The sequence below is a fragment of the Vigna unguiculata genome, chromosome 7 (assembly GCF_004118075.2).
Source record: "Vigna unguiculata cultivar IT97K-499-35 chromosome 7, ASM411807v1, whole genome shotgun sequence".
NCBI lineage: Eukaryota > Viridiplantae > Streptophyta > Magnoliopsida > Fabales > Fabaceae > Vigna > Vigna unguiculata.
Window position 1 is genome coordinate 2,566,077 of NC_040285.1, and position 17,572 is coordinate 2,583,648.

General features: G+C 32.7%; 3 protein-coding genes across 4 annotated transcripts; all 3 read right to left on the reverse strand.

Annotated features, from left to right (window-relative positions):
• Positions 1-1,008: 1,008 nt before the first annotated feature.
• On the reverse strand, positions 1,009-4,342 carry LOC114192362 (FT-interacting protein 1). Of its 2 annotated transcripts, XM_028082063.1 has the most exons (3): positions 4,118-4,289; positions 3,821-3,955; positions 1,009-3,641 (listed from the first exon to the last, which is right to left on the reverse strand). In XM_028082063.1, exon 3 carries the CDS (start codon positions 3,571-3,573, stop codon positions 1,183-1,185), a length of 2,391 nt encoding a protein of 796 aa, XP_027937864.1. In that variant the 5' UTR covers positions 3,574-3,641; positions 3,821-3,955; positions 4,118-4,289; the 3' UTR covers positions 1,009-1,182. The 2 variants fall into 2 exon arrangements, with proteins under 2 accessions (XP_027937864.1, XP_027937863.1); XM_028082062.1 differs by lacking the exon at positions 3,821-3,955 and having other exon boundaries at positions 4,118-4,342.
• Positions 4,343-6,515: 2,173 nt separating this feature from the next.
• LOC114189996 (cytochrome P450 93A3-like) lies at positions 6,516-9,725 on the reverse strand. The gene is made up of 3 exons (XM_028078732.1): positions 9,220-9,725; positions 7,291-7,714; positions 6,516-7,183 (listed from the first exon to the last, which is right to left on the reverse strand). Exons 1-3 carry the CDS (start codon positions 9,717-9,719, stop codon positions 6,569-6,571), a joined length of 1,539 nt encoding a protein of 512 aa, XP_027934533.1. The 5' UTR covers positions 9,720-9,725; the 3' UTR covers positions 6,516-6,568.
• Positions 9,726-13,682: 3,957 nt separating this feature from the next.
• Positions 13,683-16,032, reverse strand: LOC114190401 (cytochrome P450 93A3-like). The gene is made up of 2 exons (XM_028079268.1): positions 14,918-16,032; positions 13,683-14,427 (listed from the first exon to the last, which is right to left on the reverse strand). Exons 1-2 carry the CDS (start codon positions 15,932-15,934, stop codon positions 13,762-13,764), a joined length of 1,683 nt encoding a protein of 560 aa, XP_027935069.1. The 5' UTR covers positions 15,935-16,032; the 3' UTR covers positions 13,683-13,761.
• Positions 16,033-17,572: the final 1,540 nt, after the last annotated feature.

Consider the following 17,572-nt stretch of genomic DNA (forward strand, 5'->3'; position numbering starts at 1 on the left):
GGTTACAAAATTTCTGGCTCACTAGAAAGTGAACCAGGTTGGGTTCACTCTTTTTCAACCCGACTCGTGGTGAGCCAACCCGTGACATATCTATTGGGTTATGTACAAACATCTTTTACTTCCTCCAGCTCCACAATTTGTTTGCACATTTCTGATATTTTTAAAATGACAATTTTCTCTACGGTAAAATTGTCTTCTTGAATATATATGTTTGAGAATATTTTCAAAATTTTCAGAATAAGATTTATGGGATTAAATTTTTGTAATAAAATTTTTGAAATACATTAATTGCATTTTGAAACAAGTCTTTTAAAAGTAGGATTTCTAGCATACATTTTCAAAATGTATATAACACTTTTTGGAATGAGTTTTACAAAACATGCTTACATGAAATGGGTTTCAAAAAGAGTTTTTCAAAAACATATGAAATGTATTTTGGAATGATTTTTTTTTCTACATGAATTCTCTTCTTTCTTTGACATATGTAAATTAACACCATTACATATAATTTTATGCACAAAATTTAGGGAATTAGTGTCTCATGTCATAGCTTCATGTATAAGTTTCGAAATATGAGTAATTACCTTTGTTAACATAGACTCATATTTCAAACTCATTTATTTGTGGCTTCAAAGATTAGTTTGTTTTTTTATATATAACACACATCTTTTAACATTTTATACACAATCAATAATTTTAAATTCTTCTCTTTTTATATTTCTTTGTTTTCTACAACCTTAACATATTAGAGAATTTGATCCACATGTAAAGTTGACTACTCTATATTGTGGAGATTATGAATCATAACATGTATCACTACCATAAAATTAATAGGATAATAATATTTTGACCCATTACTCCAATCATCAATTTAACTATCTATTTTAATTTTTTTTAGTAGTATGATGTGATGATCTAAGAGTGATTGAAGTGGTAGATTAAAAGTGAGTCAAAAAAGTGGATCAAAATATCATTATGCAAATTAATATTAGGGAAAAATGTTGCAGATTGATAATTAGCTTCATTGTGAAGGACAATCCCATGTAACTCAAGAATGAAAAATTTGATGACATGATGAAAACCAATTGTAACCGTGTAATAACAAGAAAGTATAAAAATCAATGATGCAATACACAATAGAAGCACAATGACGAGATCTATAGCTATGATTCATCTGCAACCTCAAAGCATGTTATCAGCACGAGATGGCAACCTCTTGAAGAAATTACTAGGCACTGAGGGTAGTTTGCTTCTGAACTTGGGGTGCCTGAGCCAGAAAATGCCAGCAACTGAAGCCACAACCTTGAAAGGTGTCACATACAATGCCACAGCAGCAATGAGGCAGAAAATCACAAAGAGGCTTGTGGCTCTTGGGTCTCTCCAACTGAGCAGGGTGTGAAATCTCTCACCCTGAGTTGCAATGTCTCCAACCACAGTTTGTATTCTCCCAGCCACACTCCTGAGCCGATCATACCTCATTCTGATCACATCCTGAGCCTTTGAAGTGGGAAAAGTGTCAAATTCCTCATCAAGTTCATCTGGGCGTGCTGCTTCTGCCCAAGAAAGTTTGGTGTCCATGTCTGGAGGGTGCCTTGGCCTGAACCTGAAGTTCCATATTCCAATCAGAAACATGTAGAGGAACATGGTGGGGAGGATCAGTTCAGGGTAGCATATCAGGATGAAAAAGAGGACATGTACTAGAATTGTGGTCACTGGATTCTTCCACTGTTGCACCTCACCAAGCCACTTACTCATTGATATTGCACCTGAAAAGAGTGACACAATTCTGAAGAAATTGGCTTTGCTTCTTCTCAAGCTCCATATATGAGAGTCCACATCCAGCATGTACTCCACAACCTCTTTCCTCAGGGGTGGTTCTGCCCTCCCAAGCCTCACTGCCACAATGTTCATAGCCTGGTACCTAAGACTTTCCAACTGGTTCACTGTGAATGGATGCAGGTAATGCATTTTTGGCAGAAAAGGGTGTCCATAAAGGTAGATTATGTGAGCCATGGAGAGACAAGTGAAACGAATGGCCAATTGAAGCTCCCCCATCTTCTTCAACCCAGAGGGTTTCAGAACAAGCAGAGGGTATGAGTTTGTGTAAATCCTATCCATTTCCAAGGTTGACAAACGAATCCTCACCTTGCCAATTCTTGAGTCAATTTTGGCTCCACTTCCTTGAGTTTGCCCTCCACCACCCAAATGACAGTTGTCAAACACCCCAAAAGTTATGACAGTGCAAGGATCATACACTTCCCATGTGTATTGCTCATTCCATTTCGGATTAAAGCTCTCGGTGATTGTTCTTGTTCTCACCCATTTCTGACCATACTTTGCCACACAATAAGCATCAGTTGACCCTTTACCATTGTTTGTCTTCATAGATTGAAGCCCTTGAGCACTCAGTATCCCCACTTCAAGAATCCCAATTGGTTGCTTCCAAAGTTGTCTAGCAGTTGGCCTTGTGTCACTGATATACATTGTGAATTCATCAAGCACATGGTAAGCACCCTCAAGACACACCCTTAGGTGAATCCTACTTGAGAACTTGGTCTCGTTCCTCTTGTCACCCTCCAACACACCAAAGCCAAACCTCTCAAGGTTGTACCAGTGTGAGTGCACTGTTCTGTGATCCAAACGGATCTCAAACTTGTTAAGCGGCAAGGCTATTTTTGCCACAACCTCATCCTTCCCAGGAGAAGCCTTGTTCTCAACTGTTAGCACAAGCTTTTCCTCAAACGGCTCAGCTGCCACAAACACCAAATCCTCATTCCACATGGGGTTTGGTGTTTTTGTTGGACACAACTTGGTCTTGAGCACTTGTTGCCCAACTTGACCCTTCACAAACACTTGGGGTGGCTGGCTTTTGTCCTGTGGCTCCACATCTTGAGCTTCAATTACATTAACCCTGAGATACCATAGTTTTGGGTTAACATAAACCTTTGACCTGATATTATAAACCCCTTCTCCCTTAACTGAAGCAGAATCTGAATGCCAAGCCTCAGGGAATGCTTCATCAGCTTGTGTCCCCATCCAAACCGCAAGCATGATCTCTCCTCTGCTCCTTGCTTCCCCTCTCAGATTCTCAAGCCTATACCACTGAGGAGCCAAAGGGCTATCTGGGGGTACCCTTGTTGGCACTTCATGCATGTCAAACTCCACTTTCCCAATGTAGTCATCTCTGGCCACCATCTCTTTGTCTCTCACAAATACCTCAACAACTGAGGACTGAATCTTCTCCTTTGAGAATGCAAAAACCTGCTTCCACTCAGGGTTGGTCTTCTTCTCAAAGTGCCTTGTTTTCCCCTTGTAGTTACCAACCTTCACTTCAACATAAGGGTCAACATTGCTGGTGACAGGGTTTGGTGGAAGGTCCTTGGCCTTCACAACACGGACATAGAGGTAGAACATCTGTTCCACCAAGTCATAAGTGCTTGTGGCTCTCTCACTGTATATCCAACCACTCCCTCCACGTTGCCCTCCATGTGGCCACCTTTCTCCAAGCTCTGGCTTTGTGTCCTTCAACTTGTAGTCCTCTTGGTTCCCCTTTGCTGCTGCTTGAGAACTCATGGTTTCGACTCCGAAAATTTCACCTTTCAAATTTCCTCTCGCTGCTTCTCAACCTCTACTTCATGTGTCTGGTGAAACAGAACATGAAAATTGCTAGTGAAAGACAAGTATAGTGCAAATTTTCTTTTGGTTTAGATGCTTATGTCTTGAACCTGATTCCAACAATGGTGTTACCAATTACAATGACAGAGATGGTGTGTCATTGGAGTCTTTCAAAAATAGAAACGTGAGCCTGAAGTTTTGTTACCTTTTATGGCACTAAAATGAAAGGTAGTTACTTGTCCGAATCATGTAGTGCCACTATGCTACTCCTCACTCCTTTCTTGCTTTATTCACTCTTTATTTTAGTTTTGACTCAAAATGAAGCGCTTGGTTGATTGAACTTATTTTTTAAAAGCAGAAAAAAAATCAATTAATTTTGTTAGATAGATATATCGAATGCTTGATTTTTTTAAAAGCATTAATTTAACAATCGAAAACACTGCATATGATGCATGAAATAAAAGAATGCAAAAAGTTGAATTGTTTTTGGTGATTAACTTACAGGCTCATAATCTGAGGCACCAAACCATTTCTGAGTACTTCCATCGCCAAGACTAGTTTCTCTCTCTCGCTCTCTGTGCTCAACCTCTAATTCATAGTGAAACAGAACATTAAAATTTCAAGACTGTCCAAAAAAAGGCTTCAAGATAAAACTCTCTTTCAAAGGTCACTTTTATGGAAAGGCATATAGAAAATTAAGAGGAACCCATTATAGATGGAATATGGTGATTGAGAAAATGATACCAATATGCTTTCTTTTTCCATTTTTATTTATTGATCTGACTAAAGATATCAACGCGCTTTCTAACTATGCTAAAGGAACATTCCACAATTCTGTGCTTCATGTACACACTTCGATAATTGAAGTAAAGGTAAGAAAAGGCACTCCTAAAAATTCCATTTTTTTTTTGTAAAGGTTTATTGGCACCCCATTTGAGAGGACAAAGATGGTCTTTTTAGAATAAAATCGAGGTGGACTTGCACGTAATCGCTGCCCACTTTCATTGATTCTCTTGTCTTTCTTCCATAACTTTTCAAGATGACAAATTTTGTGGCTAAAAGACCATTTTGCCCTTAACATGTCTTGTTGTGGAAACTTTGATATATCATGTGAGATATGTGTGTTATAGTAATTTGAGAAAGTGTATGTGAATTGGGTTGAAGAAGAGACGAGTAATAGTGAATAATCAAAGAAAAAGGAGAAAGAGGCATGGAAGGGTATGGAGTAAGTGAAGTTGAAAAGATGCTTTAGAAGGTTATTCTCTTGTCTTTATTCGTCTTTAATTTAATGTTAGAGAGAGATGGGAATTTTTGGTAGTGGGAAGGATGAGAAATTCCATAGATTTAGCCGAACACCGCCACAAGGTTCTGTTTTCTTGGGCTTGAACATGAACTTCACAATTTTAACCCGACTTTTGTCAAACGGTCTTATATATACAAGTTATTAATTTTCAATTTAAAAAAGTTAAATTCCACATTTGGTTTTAATTTTAGTTTAGTTTTGTAAATTTAGTCATAATAACTTTTTTTTAATCAAGTCTAATTTTTTTTTAATTTTTTTTCTAATATAGTACATATAATTAACAGCCACTAAATATTGTCTTTTACGTGTTAATTCATAATTTTTTTGTTTTTCAATTAATTTTTTATTTTAAAAAATTCAAATTACGTGTCACATATATAGACAATATTTACTTTTAGTTTGATCTTTAAATTTATTATTCTTATTTAATTCGATTCCAATTTTTTCTTTTAAAATTAAAAAGTTTTATCTCTTCAAATTAATATCAAATTTAACTTTTTATATAAATGTTATACTAGTATTTTTATTAAAATTTATATTTTTATTAAATATTTTAATTTAAGGTTACAATTGATTTAAACTTAGAAAATAATTCTAATAATAATGACTAACACCGCCCATTTTAAATTTTACCTTTAATTGTCACGGTGTTATTCAATAATATATATATATAGTCATATAAAATTATGGATAATAATATTATTATTTTCATTTTTTACACTTATTATTATTTTCTGACGTGATTTAATATTGACAATTGATTAATGTATTATTATTTATTTTTTTAAAAGAATCAATAATTCACATTAAATCATGTGAAAAAATAAAAGATGGGAGTGAAAAAAAAAATGAGAGTTCAAAATATAATTCTTTTAAAATTGTATCATATATTAGATAATTAGATGAGGAGAACATACTTAAAAAGAAAACATAAGTGGTTTAACCAATACCAATTCAGAAAATAAACTTTAATTATACAGTTTTATAAAACAAAGTATAGGATGAGATTCATACTTATTCATATATTTTATATTTAAACTATTTCTAAGATATTTTTAAAATGATTAAAATTTCAGACTTTAAATTTATATATTAAAATGAAAAACTGATATTCTAGATCAACTAAACCTACATTTCTATTTTCCATAAGAAAAATGAACGCATGGAGAGAAACCTTTAAGAAACTTACTATAACTTTAATATATCATTACTAAAAAAAATTCGTATTTTTTTGTCAAAATTTGTTTGAAATTTTTTTATGAAAAATATTTATAAATTTTGTTATAAAAATAATTTACAGAAAATTACTAATTTTTTGTAAAATATTTTGCCTAAAACACTTTTTATAATAAATTTTATAAAAAATATTTATCAATTTTATAATTTTGTAAGAAATAATTATTTACGAATGAATTACGTTCTATTCAAATTCTTATAAAAAATAGGAAAAAATTATTGTTTCTTATAATATTTTTTAACAAAAAATTACAAAAATAAACCTTCCTATAATATAATAATTTTTAGTAAGATTTAAAAATAAGTTGGGTCCAAACAAATCATAGCTAGTTTACATTGGTTTGATAAAATTGTGACCACCTTAGAAGTAAAAGTTGATCTTATTAATAAGAAAAATAATAACATGACTTTCATTTAGCAGAAGGAAAGTGAGAATCGAGGCACAGGGACACAGAGCAAAGGATGTGCCCTTGGAAGGGTCATGGATGGTTTCTCTTCCATGCCAACACTCCCTTCAACCTTCCAATCAAAGCACTGAACCATAGCAGCAAGGTTGGAGGTCACAACCTGAAGTGCAAGTGAGGCACCAGGACACACCCTTCTCCCTGTCCCAAATGGCATCAGTTCGTAGTTCTGTCCTCTCACATCAAACCCCTTCTCCTCCCCCATGAACCTCTCCGGCCTGAACTCAAGCGCCTCTTCCCACACCTTAGGGTCCCTTCCCATGGCCCACAAGTTCACAAGCAACCATGTCTTTTCTCCAATCTCGTACCCACAAACCTTCATCTTCTCCGATGACTCTCTTCCTATCATCGGCGTTGTCGGGTGAAGCCTTAGGGTTTCTTTCACTATGCTTCGCATGTAGGGAAGGTTAACGATGTCTGACTCTGCAATCACCCTGCTGTTATTTCCTGTCACCGAATCTATCTCTTCTCTCGCTCTCTCCATCACATTAGGGTTTCTTATCAACTCCGCTAGCGCCCACTCCATTGTTATAGCCGATGTATCTGTTCCTGCCATCAATATGTCCTGCATCAATAAAACAAAACATTTTGGGTGATGACGAGGATGTTTGTTTACTGAGGAACATGCATATGTTTGAAGTGAAAAGAAAAGAGAGTTGGTTAATTAATTACCAAGATAAAAGCCTTTATATTCTCTCTGCTTAACTTCATCTCTCTGCTCTCATCTTCATGAATGTCCAACAGAATGTGAAGCAAATCCCTAACCTCTCCTCTCTTCTGCCTCTCCTCCACATGCTCCCTTATCACCCTCTCCATCATCCTATCAAACCTCTCCACAATCTCTTCAACCCTCTTCTTCATTCTCTGCAAATCCAACCATTTACATACCCACACGAAATCTCCCACGTTCAACTTCCCCGCCAGCTCCACCGTATCCTCCACCATCTTTCTCACCTCCGCCACCTCGCCCTCGCTCTCGCAACACCTTCGTCCCAACACCATTCTCGATATCACACTGTTCGTCAGAGTCAACAACTCCCCCCCTACGTCCACCACTTCACGCGCCTCCCCCTTCCTCCGCAATACGCGTAGAAACCTTGTCGGATAAAAAATGAACGGTTGTTTGTTCCAGTGGTACAAGTTTAAACTTAAAATAAAAACTTTGTTTTACAAGTGTTATTTTTTAATTGATTTTTATTTTTCTATTTTCTCTTTTTCAATATTTTAAAAAGATAACACTGTTATGTAAAAAAAGTTTTCAAAATATTATTTTTGCTTTTTAGTAAAATACTAATTCAAAAGAACTCGAAACAAAGAAAAAAACTACTTTGGTTTAATAAACAGATTGGAAAAACATAAAAATATGTTTACCTTCTTATTTCAAAATATAATAAGGACACACAAACCGTCCTATCTAATTGAATTTGATTTATGTTCATAGGATTACATTTAGGGTTTTCTTAATGAACCACAACAGAGTCATTAAGGTGAATGAGAGATAAATATACAATTAACTCAAATATATAACTACTCATTAAAAATTAATATACAATTAATTCAAATAAATGTTGTTCTATAGATATTTAGTTACCCATTCCTCTAAAGTATTACAACAGTCATTAACAATTTTGTATTATTAACTATATATTGTTACATAGATGAACACACCATTGAATCAACCAAAAATATAAATCATTCTATTGTTACATAAGCAAAATAGTACATAAAAATTAATTTTTGTCGCATGTTTCCACATTGATATAAATTAATATTTATCGCATGTTTATAGGAAGTCCATTTTAGTCAGTATACAAAGTTTTTGCATTAAATTAAAATGAGGAAGTTTGAATACAAAGTTAAATATATTAGAATTAATTCATGTTTAAAACTTTTATATATTTTCCTTATAAATTTTAGAATAGAATAGATGTAATTTTCTTAATTCAATGATACTAAAATTTCTTACATGTTAAACCGTGTTACAGGTAAACATCCAATAGACATGTCAAATGACGAACTTTGGATTCAAATTCACCGAAAAAATTAGGAACTAAAATTATATTTCACCTTTAAATTTATTTATATTTTAAAATAAATGAATTTAATTTTTTATTTCTATCAAAGACTTTTGTTTATTTTTCATTCTAATTATATTTGAATTTTGTATTTTTCGAAAGATAATGATATTTCAATTCACTTTTTTTGATTTATTTTTAACTAACCACTTCAATCATTTTTAGATCATCTCATCACACCACTAAAAACAATCAAAATAGATAATTAAAAGATGATTAACACCACTAAAAACAATCAAAATAGATAATTAAAAGATGATTAATAGTTAAAAAGAAGTGGGTTATTAAAATATCATTATATTATTATTTTGATTTCAAATACCCGGTTTAAAGTTTATTTTTCATTTTAGTTATATTTGACTTTCTCTTTTCTAAAATATAACATTATGATTTGGATTTCAAATATTCAGTTTATAGTGATGAGTAATATTTATTTTAAAGAATTTAAAATAATTTTTTATATATATGTGAATAAAAACAGTTTGAAAATCTTACTGTATGATATATATAGGAAAGTTTTATATACCTTCGAGTCTCTTGTTCCCTGACATGGAGGAACTGGTCGAGGGTGCGGGAACCGAGAAGCTCCGACATGCAAATCTTCTTCATGAACTTCCAGAAGCTTCCGTAGCGGGCGAAGAGGAAGCCTTTCGAACCGTACGACAGCTGGTGAACTGCCGAACTAACGAAACGGTTCGAGAAGCTATTCTCGTGAGTTTTAAGGAACTCTTTCGCCAGTTCCGGCGACGAAACCACCACGCACGAAACAGACCCCAGGAATAACTGCATGATGGGGCCGTAGCGCGTGGCCAGTGAGTGGAATGACCGGTGAGGGAGGGAGGAGATAAGGTGGAGGTGGCCGATGACGGGGAGAGAGGGTGGCCCCGGTGGACGGCGGGGATGGCGGCGGGTAAACCAGAAGACCGCACGAACTACGATGGTGGAGAGTAGCAAGAGGAAGAAGAGTTGGACATAGGTTTGAGGTTCTGTTTCCGCCATGACTGCGTGCAAGTTTTGGAACAACATTGGAAAATATTTCATGTCTTGTATAGTATGTCAGAGGACCCCGTAGTTACTTTTGACACTTTTTTTTATTATAATCGTATTTCACACTCATAAATATTATTATTTTAAAAATTTATTTATGTTTACTATTATTTATTAAATATAATATTTTATTAATAAAAGGCAGAGTGAAATGAAAGTAAGAGGAAAGTTTGGTGTTAAATGAGGAGAAAAAGACGAGGTAACAAACACAGAGAAAATATTATAAAAAAAATATGGAAGTTTGTTGATGAAGACAAGAGATGACATGAGTGAGTAATTTTTTCCTCCATGATCTTTTGGTTACTTGAGAGATGATACTTTTCCACCGCAAAATATAGGTGTAGAGTTGAAAATTTAACGAGTTAATTAAGTTTTCTCGCTTTATATAACTATAGTTAACTTGTTCACGACAAATAAAATAATTAATTAATTTGGTTAATAACATTAAATTTTTACTTGCTGTTGAGTTTTTTTTTTTGAATTTTCTGTTGAGTTTTTTGAATTTTTTATTGAGTATTTTTTTGATAATGATATTTTACTAAATTTTGATAACTTTTCTTTATAACTTGAAGTGTTATTTTAAGTGGTTTTGGAATATAGAGAAATGAATAAATGAAAAAGTGGGTAGCCACTCAGGAGATGTCACCTCATGTTGTAAGAAGAAGTTATCAAAATTTAATTGTCAAAAAATCATTTTCCTTCTGTGTTCTTTTATTGTGTATTTGACATATTCGCAATGACGAATGTTAGTAATGCTTAGGGGTCATGGTCCCCCAAATTTTTTTTATTTTTTTAAATATAATATATATTATCATAATGAAAAATAAAGTAAATAAACTTTTTTATTTTTTATAAAATATATTATTTAATGTAATAAATAATAAAATATAAAATTAAATATAATAAAAAATAAAAAATTTATTGATATATTTTTATTGTTTTCTTATTATCTTTTAGCTTTCTTACTTCATCTTCCACCGTTGTATTTTTCTTTAAAAAACAAATAGAAAGTTAGAATCAAATTCATTCTTTGTGCTCTCATTTTTTGTTATTTCTCTTCCATTTTTTAAGATAAAAAAATAATACTTTCTCTTTATAGTGAAATATTAGTTTAATATTTAGTACTTTTTTCATCTCATGAGTTTTTGGTATTTTTTTTTGTATAAATATACACGAAAAAGTTATGTACTATATTTTTTTTAAAACTATTTTTTAATTGTGAATACTTGATTATCATAAATTTTTCTTTTAGTAATTACTCTCTCAATTTTCAATTGCATTTTAATAAATTATTTTTTAATCTTAATTTTTTTAAATAGGTATATTGATGAAGAATAAAATAATACATTATTTTTTTAAGGTAATAAAAGGAAATATATTCGTGAAGATGAAAATAATACTTATGTACTTACTTACATATTTTCAAAAGCACGATACTAAGGATCCAATTGGTGAATCAGAGTGATTTTTTTATGATTCAAAGGGTTACAAATGGAAAGTTTCATATTAATTCTTTGGAACTTATTCCAAGAAAATATTTTCAAATATGTGAATATCAAATGAAATTAGAAAAACTTATTTAAAATGGATTTCATTTCAAATACATACAAAAATATTTCAATACTAAATTATATATACTTTTGTTATATTAGTGACAATGATTAAATATATAAATTTTAAATATATTACTTTGATCCCTTCAAAATTTTTAATCAAGATCTGCCATTGAATATACAAATTATCTCTGATTTTGAAGTTTTAAATTATATGAAAAAAATTAAATATACCGATGTATTTTGAATGCTTAGCAGATGACAACACCAATATTGAGGGGTTAAATATGGACGAGTTCTTGAAAAATCTTCTTTTTTTTACGAATATTTAATTCACTCAATCTTCCATACTCAATTTCTATTGGTTTTACTAATATTGAGGGGATAAAATAAAAATATTCAAATTTAAATGGAGGTATAAAATAAACGTATTCAGATTATAAAAAAGTATAAGACATTAGTGTATTTTACCTATTATTCATTAAACACAAAGGAAAAGACCAAAAATTAGAGGTATTTTTGTAAAAGGAAATTAATGCTTGAAACATTTTAAATTAATCCCTGAAAGAAATGGTATACTCAACTTTTTAATTTAGTTTTTGTAAAAAAAGACATGAAAAAATATATAACAAATAATGTATAAGAAGATTCATAAAAGCACCATATTCATCCCAGCAAAATGGAGTTATCGAGGAACTGAACCATCGTTGATATGGTTCGAACAATGTTGAAGAGCAAAATATGCTAAAGGAGTTTTGGGCTGAAGTTGTGCGGAATGCTATTTATGTACAAAATAAATGCCCTTACACAAAGTTAAACAAGAAGACACTACAAGAAGTTTGGAGCATAAGAAAGTTGAGTGTGCACAAGAAGTTTGGCAAATTAAGAAAACTTGAATTTTGAAGAGGTCGTGCAGGAGGAGAAATGAAAAAAAGGCTATGAATGAGGAGATAGGAGCAATAGAACGCAAAAACACATGGGAGTTGACTGATTTTCCTAAAGGAGCTTGGTCCATGAAATGGTGTATAAGAAGTTAAATGTTGAAGGAGATGTCGAGCGATATAAAGCTCAACTTGTTGTTAAAGGTTATAAGCATAAGGAAGGAATTTATTATGACGAGGTGTTCGCCCCGGTGACAAGGATGGAAACAATTCAGCTGTTGATTTCTTTAGCAACTTAATACAAATGAGCAATCTTGTAGATGGATGTGAATTCAACATTTCTAAGTAAAGTTTTGGAGGAGGAAGTATATGTTGAACAACCACTCAGATACATGTAAAGAAGCGAAGAAAAAAAGTGTTGAGATTAAAGAATGCGCTCTATGGCTTAAAACAAGTTCTTCGAGAATGGAATCGAAGGATTGATACTTATTTAGCAGTTTCCTTATGAACATTCTTCTTACATAAGGAAAAATGATGTTTGTTGCCCTTTACGTTGATGATCTCATAGAGGAACAATGCCAAGTTGATTGAGGAGTTTAAAGGAATTATGAAAGAATTTGAGATGATTGACTTGGGTCTTATGAAATATTTACTAGTGTTCTATCGCACCCAATAATCCTACATCGTTTAGAAGTTCAGGCCTAAGGCGGTTTAAATAACCCTTCCTCCTCCCACCATTCGAGGCGCCTTTTAAGGACAAAACCATGATGGAGCACACACTCCAAAGCGGACAATACCTCGAATGCATGGTGATTGACCCTAATGATGTACTGGAATCGGAACAATAGTGTTCACCATGGAGCCGATGACGAGGTTCTACATGTGAACCATCGGTCCCTTAAGCCCTCCATCAAGAATGATACGCTCATTCTCCTTAAACCTCCACTGGGGGTTCCTACTGCACCCAACAGTCCCACATCATGAAGTCGTTGTCAAAAATACTCTTTGAAAAGAGCAAAATATAATTAGGATGAAAGACAAAAGAAATATTTAAATTTGCGAGAGATTTTGTTAGATAAGTTTAAATGTGGTTAGTTGCATTTAATGTTTTGTCATAATTAATTGTTTTCGGGGATTGTAAAGGTTAAGAGTAATTCTTAGTAATAATTATGTGTTCATTAATTATGTTTTGGTAGTAATTGGGTTTAATTAAGACTTAGAGGCCGAAAGACCAAAGTAGAGGTCTATAAGTAGTAGATGTATCCTTAAAAACTTTTTACAGCAAGTAATAATATTAGAGTAATAATATTGGAGAGTATTAGCAAGTAATAGTATTAGAAAGTATTGTTCGATAAAAGATGTTGTTAACAATAGGTGGGTGGAAGCAAGCTCTTTGTGAACCACAACCAATCTAAGGTCAACTTCTAACACTTTCACCTAATCCAACTACATGAAAAATAAAAGAATGTTTGAAAGAGATTATGGGTACCAATAATTTGGGTTATATGAATAAGAGAAACAGGGTAATATTTAGATGAAGATACAATGGAACACGCTTATTCTTATAGTCTTAGGTGAGAACGAGAATTAAGATTTAGCATGAGACAAAGGGAATGGCAGGAGTCTTTGTTTTGGGATACAAATCATGGGTTGAGCTCTGGAAAGGATAAAAGAGGGTCCTTCTTTCATGTCAACACTACCACAATTTTCTCCCACTTTTTCTTCAACCTTCCATTCAAAGCACTGAATCATAGCAGCAAGGGTGGTGTGAGCAACCTTCAGTGCCAGTGAAGTTCCAGGGCAGCCTCTTCTTCCACTTCCAAAAGGCAAAAGCTCATAATGCTGTCCCCTCACATCAACTTCACATGTTTTTGCACTCTCATTCTCTTTGCTAACAAACCTTTCTGGCCTAAACTCAAGAGGGTTATCCCAATGCTTTGGATCCTTCCCAATAGCCCACAGATTAGTGAAAACCTGAGTTTTTGGTGGAATCTCATATCCTGCAATGCTGCACTTTTTGGTTGACTCTCTCAACACAAATGGAGATGGAGGGTGAAGTCTGAGTGTCTCCTTCACTATGGCTTGGAGATAAGGAAGATTATCTGTGTCTAATTCCATCACCATTCTTTCTTTGCCAATCACACTTTCAATCTCCTTCCTTGCTTTCTCCATCACTGTTGGATGGTTCATTAGTTCTGCCACTGACCACTCTACAGTAACTGCAGTTGTGTCTGTCCCACCTGTGAAAATATCCTGACAAATTGTACACACAAATTCTTACAATTCAAAATATTACCATACTTCTGTCAAATTCTACTGCACTTGCACAATAGGTAGTGGTAAAAGAAATATATATATGACTCCGAAAAAACTTTATTTTCCTTTGATTAGTCCTTGTCAATCTTTATCATTTCCTGATTATTTGATAAATTAAAGTAAATGATTGAAGTCATCAAGTGAGTCGCAACACTATTAAAGTCGGTAGACTTAAAATACTTTATCATTAACTTCCAGTGATAATTGGATGTATTAGTTTGGTGTTTTTGTAGTAGTATTTACAAGATCCTTACTTTGTTTCTTAATTTTACAAAAACATGTTATAAATAACTAAAATATATCACTCTATATAAAATCAGTGAGAGCTTAAAGTTAGAGTTTTTATCAAGATAAAAATAGCATAAACAAGACTTAGAAATAATTAGAATTTCAAATTCTAAAAGAGGGGTTATTCAAGGAATATTACCACCAAGAAGGCTTTAATGTTGTCTCTGGTTATTTTCACCTCTGAGCTCTGATCTTCATAAATGCTCAAAAGAGCATCAAGAACATCTTTTGGAGGATCCTTTTGGGTGGATCTATTTCTCGCATCTTCATGTTCCCGAATGATACTTTCGATCATGGTGTCAAACCTCTCACGAACCTCCTTCATTCTCTTCCCAATTCCCTGAAGATCCAATCCCCTGCAAAACCAAAAATAATCTGCTAGGTTAAACATTCCACTCACCTTCGAACTCTCCTTCACCCTTTCCGTCACCTTCTGAGCCTCGTCATCAACGTTGAAACAGCTTTTTCCTATCGCCATTCTCATCACCACGCTGTTCGTTAGCTTCAAAAGTTCATCTCCAACATTCACACGCTCACATGCTTCACCTTTCATCTTCAGCATCACCAGAAACCTATTTATCTCCTCTTCTCTAATGGGTAGGAGTTGATCCAGCATCCTCCCGTTAAGAAGTTCCGACATGCAAAGCTTCTTCATGAACTTCCAGTAGGGTCCGTAAGGGGCAAACCCTAGATCAGATGAGTTATAAGTGAGATAGCTGATAGCAACATTCGCTGGTCTGTTGGAGAAACAAAGTTCGTGTGTTTTGAAGATCTCTCTGGCAATTTCTGCAGAGGAAACAACAACAACGGGAGTGGAGCCAAGGTAGAGGTGAATCAAGGGTCCATAACGATTCGAGAGCTTCTGAAAAGATCTGTGAAGTGGTGGTTTTAACAAGTGGAAGTGTCCAATAACTGGTAGAGCCAAAGGACTAGGTGGAAGGCGAAATTTTGAAGCTTTGAATATGGCTTGGAGCAGTTTTAGTGAGGCTAGGAAAATAAGGAATATTGGTATGTATCCTTGAACATCATCCATTGTCTTCATGGTGCATGTGATTGAATGAAGAACATTTATAGAGAGTAATTTGTTATGTTTTTTTTGATGAAGTTTATGTGAGGAGTTAATGATGTAGCTAGGTTTCTTGGTTGGAGAAGGCATTATTTGTTTAAGAGTTCAGACAAATGCACTCAACTTCTGATGTCTTGTCTTTTTGTGAACTACGAAGAATTGGAGATTCTTGTGGCGTGACATAGCTTCGGCATAAACTAATGCCGGAAGCAATTTAATTATAAACAAAGCTAATTATTTTGGTGGAGGTTGTACTGCAACTTTTATTACCAAGAATCTCTGTTCTGCTGCTTACAGCGTTAAGTTGTTGGATATTGCTTCAACCAGAGTGAAATACAAAGTTACAATTATAAGGATTAAAATATTCATAGAAACTTGTAAAAATACTAGTTTTAATCTATTATCTTATCAGTTATATATATATGATCACGTTATAATATATAAGTTTTACTTATTTTAAGACTGTCTTAACCCAGAAGGATGGAATTGGATGTAATTTATCTAGGTTTTGTTATAATGTTGTTTAATTATATTATCCTTAATTTTTTTATTATTTGAACAATTATATAAATTTTGGTTTTTATTTATTATTTTTTAAATAATATTTGATGAAATAAATAAATATAATTATACTGTTAAAAATTTACAATAAATATATAAAATAAGTTAAAAAATAATATCTATATGAGTCAACCTACTTTATTTATCTATAATAAATCATGTTGAATTACAAAAATTTTAACTCATTGAAAAATAAATTAAGATAACTCATATTTAAATTATGAGCCACTTTTACACCCTAATTTTCTCACAATTTTCTTAAATAAATTACTTGCAACAATAACTTGTGGAGACTCTAATTTTAAAAGGCTTAAAGGGTTATATCATTGAAGTGAAAAGGGATAATTCTCTTATCCCTTCTGGTATTCCCCAATATCAGGTTCGTTAGATGCGTTACCCTCTCTATTCTTTCGCTTTCATTTTACATTAAATACTCCTTTTGCCTGCAGAGGATTAACATCATTGTGATTTTAAGGTTCTTGTCTCTTTCAGTTTTCATTATTAACTTTTTTTTTTTAATTGTCCAAAGTCATTGCAAGCAATTGAAGTCATCATGCATAAATAAGTTTTGGAAAATATTTATATGATTTACCAAAAGCTCAAATAATTGGGAAATGTTTTGTTATTAATTCTAGTCAAACCATTTTTGCATTTATTTATATTTTACATTCCTTTCTCCATCAATTTGAAAAGTCAACTTCAGTTCCACTACATAAACCTTGAAATAAAAAGGATTTTCTTTCCTGGGTAAGGAAGAAATTTAACATTGGATTTATTTCGATTAAGTGTTATAACAAAGTTATTTTTCAATCCATGTAAGTCAAAATTTTCTATCCCAAAATTATTTATTAGCTTACATACATTAATAAGTGTTTTCTTCACTAGTGTGGACTTTTTTCCGTGAATTTTAGTTAGATTTTTAAGTTAATGTCTTTTATAGAATTTTTTTTTCGATATCTACTATAATTACTTTGGATGAATGTTTTTTTTTGTCTAAAATTGTAGAGTTTTTTTTTTTCTAATGTTAGAGAAACTTTTCTTTATAGCTGACTATAATTACTTTTTGAAAAATGATTTGTTGATATTCACTTGACAACTAATTTTAATAATAAAATATTATATTAAAATAATAATAATAATAATAATAATATATAAATAAAATGTTAT

What these genes read in the sequence shown, in the direction of transcription:
- LOC114189996 (XM_028078732.1), bottom strand. Translation starts at nt 9,719, where the DNA reads ATGTTGTTCCAAAACTTGCACGCAGTCATGGCGGAAACAGAACCTCAA. An exon ending in AGGGAACAAGAGACTCGAAG is followed by an intron (nt 7,715 to 9,219) that starts GTATATAAAACT and finishes TTATCCGACAAG; the next exon opens with GTTTCTACGCGTATTGCGGA. An exon ending in ATATAAAGGCTTTTATCTTG is followed by an intron (nt 7,184 to 7,290) that starts GTAATTAATTAA and finishes TTATTGATGCAG; the next exon opens with GACATATTGATGGCAGGAAC.
- LOC114190401 (XM_028079268.1), bottom strand. Translation starts at nt 15,934, where the DNA reads ATGCCTTCTCCAACCAAGAAACCTAGCTACATCATTAACTCCTCACAT. An exon ending in ACATTAAAGCCTTCTTGGTG is followed by an intron (nt 14,428 to 14,917) that starts GTAATATTCCTT and finishes ACAATTTGTCAG; the next exon opens with GATATTTTCACAGGTGGGAC.
- LOC114192362 (XM_028082062.1), bottom strand. Translation starts at nt 3,573, where the DNA reads ATGAGTTCTCAAGCAGCAGCAAAGGGGAACCAAGAGGACTACAAGTTG.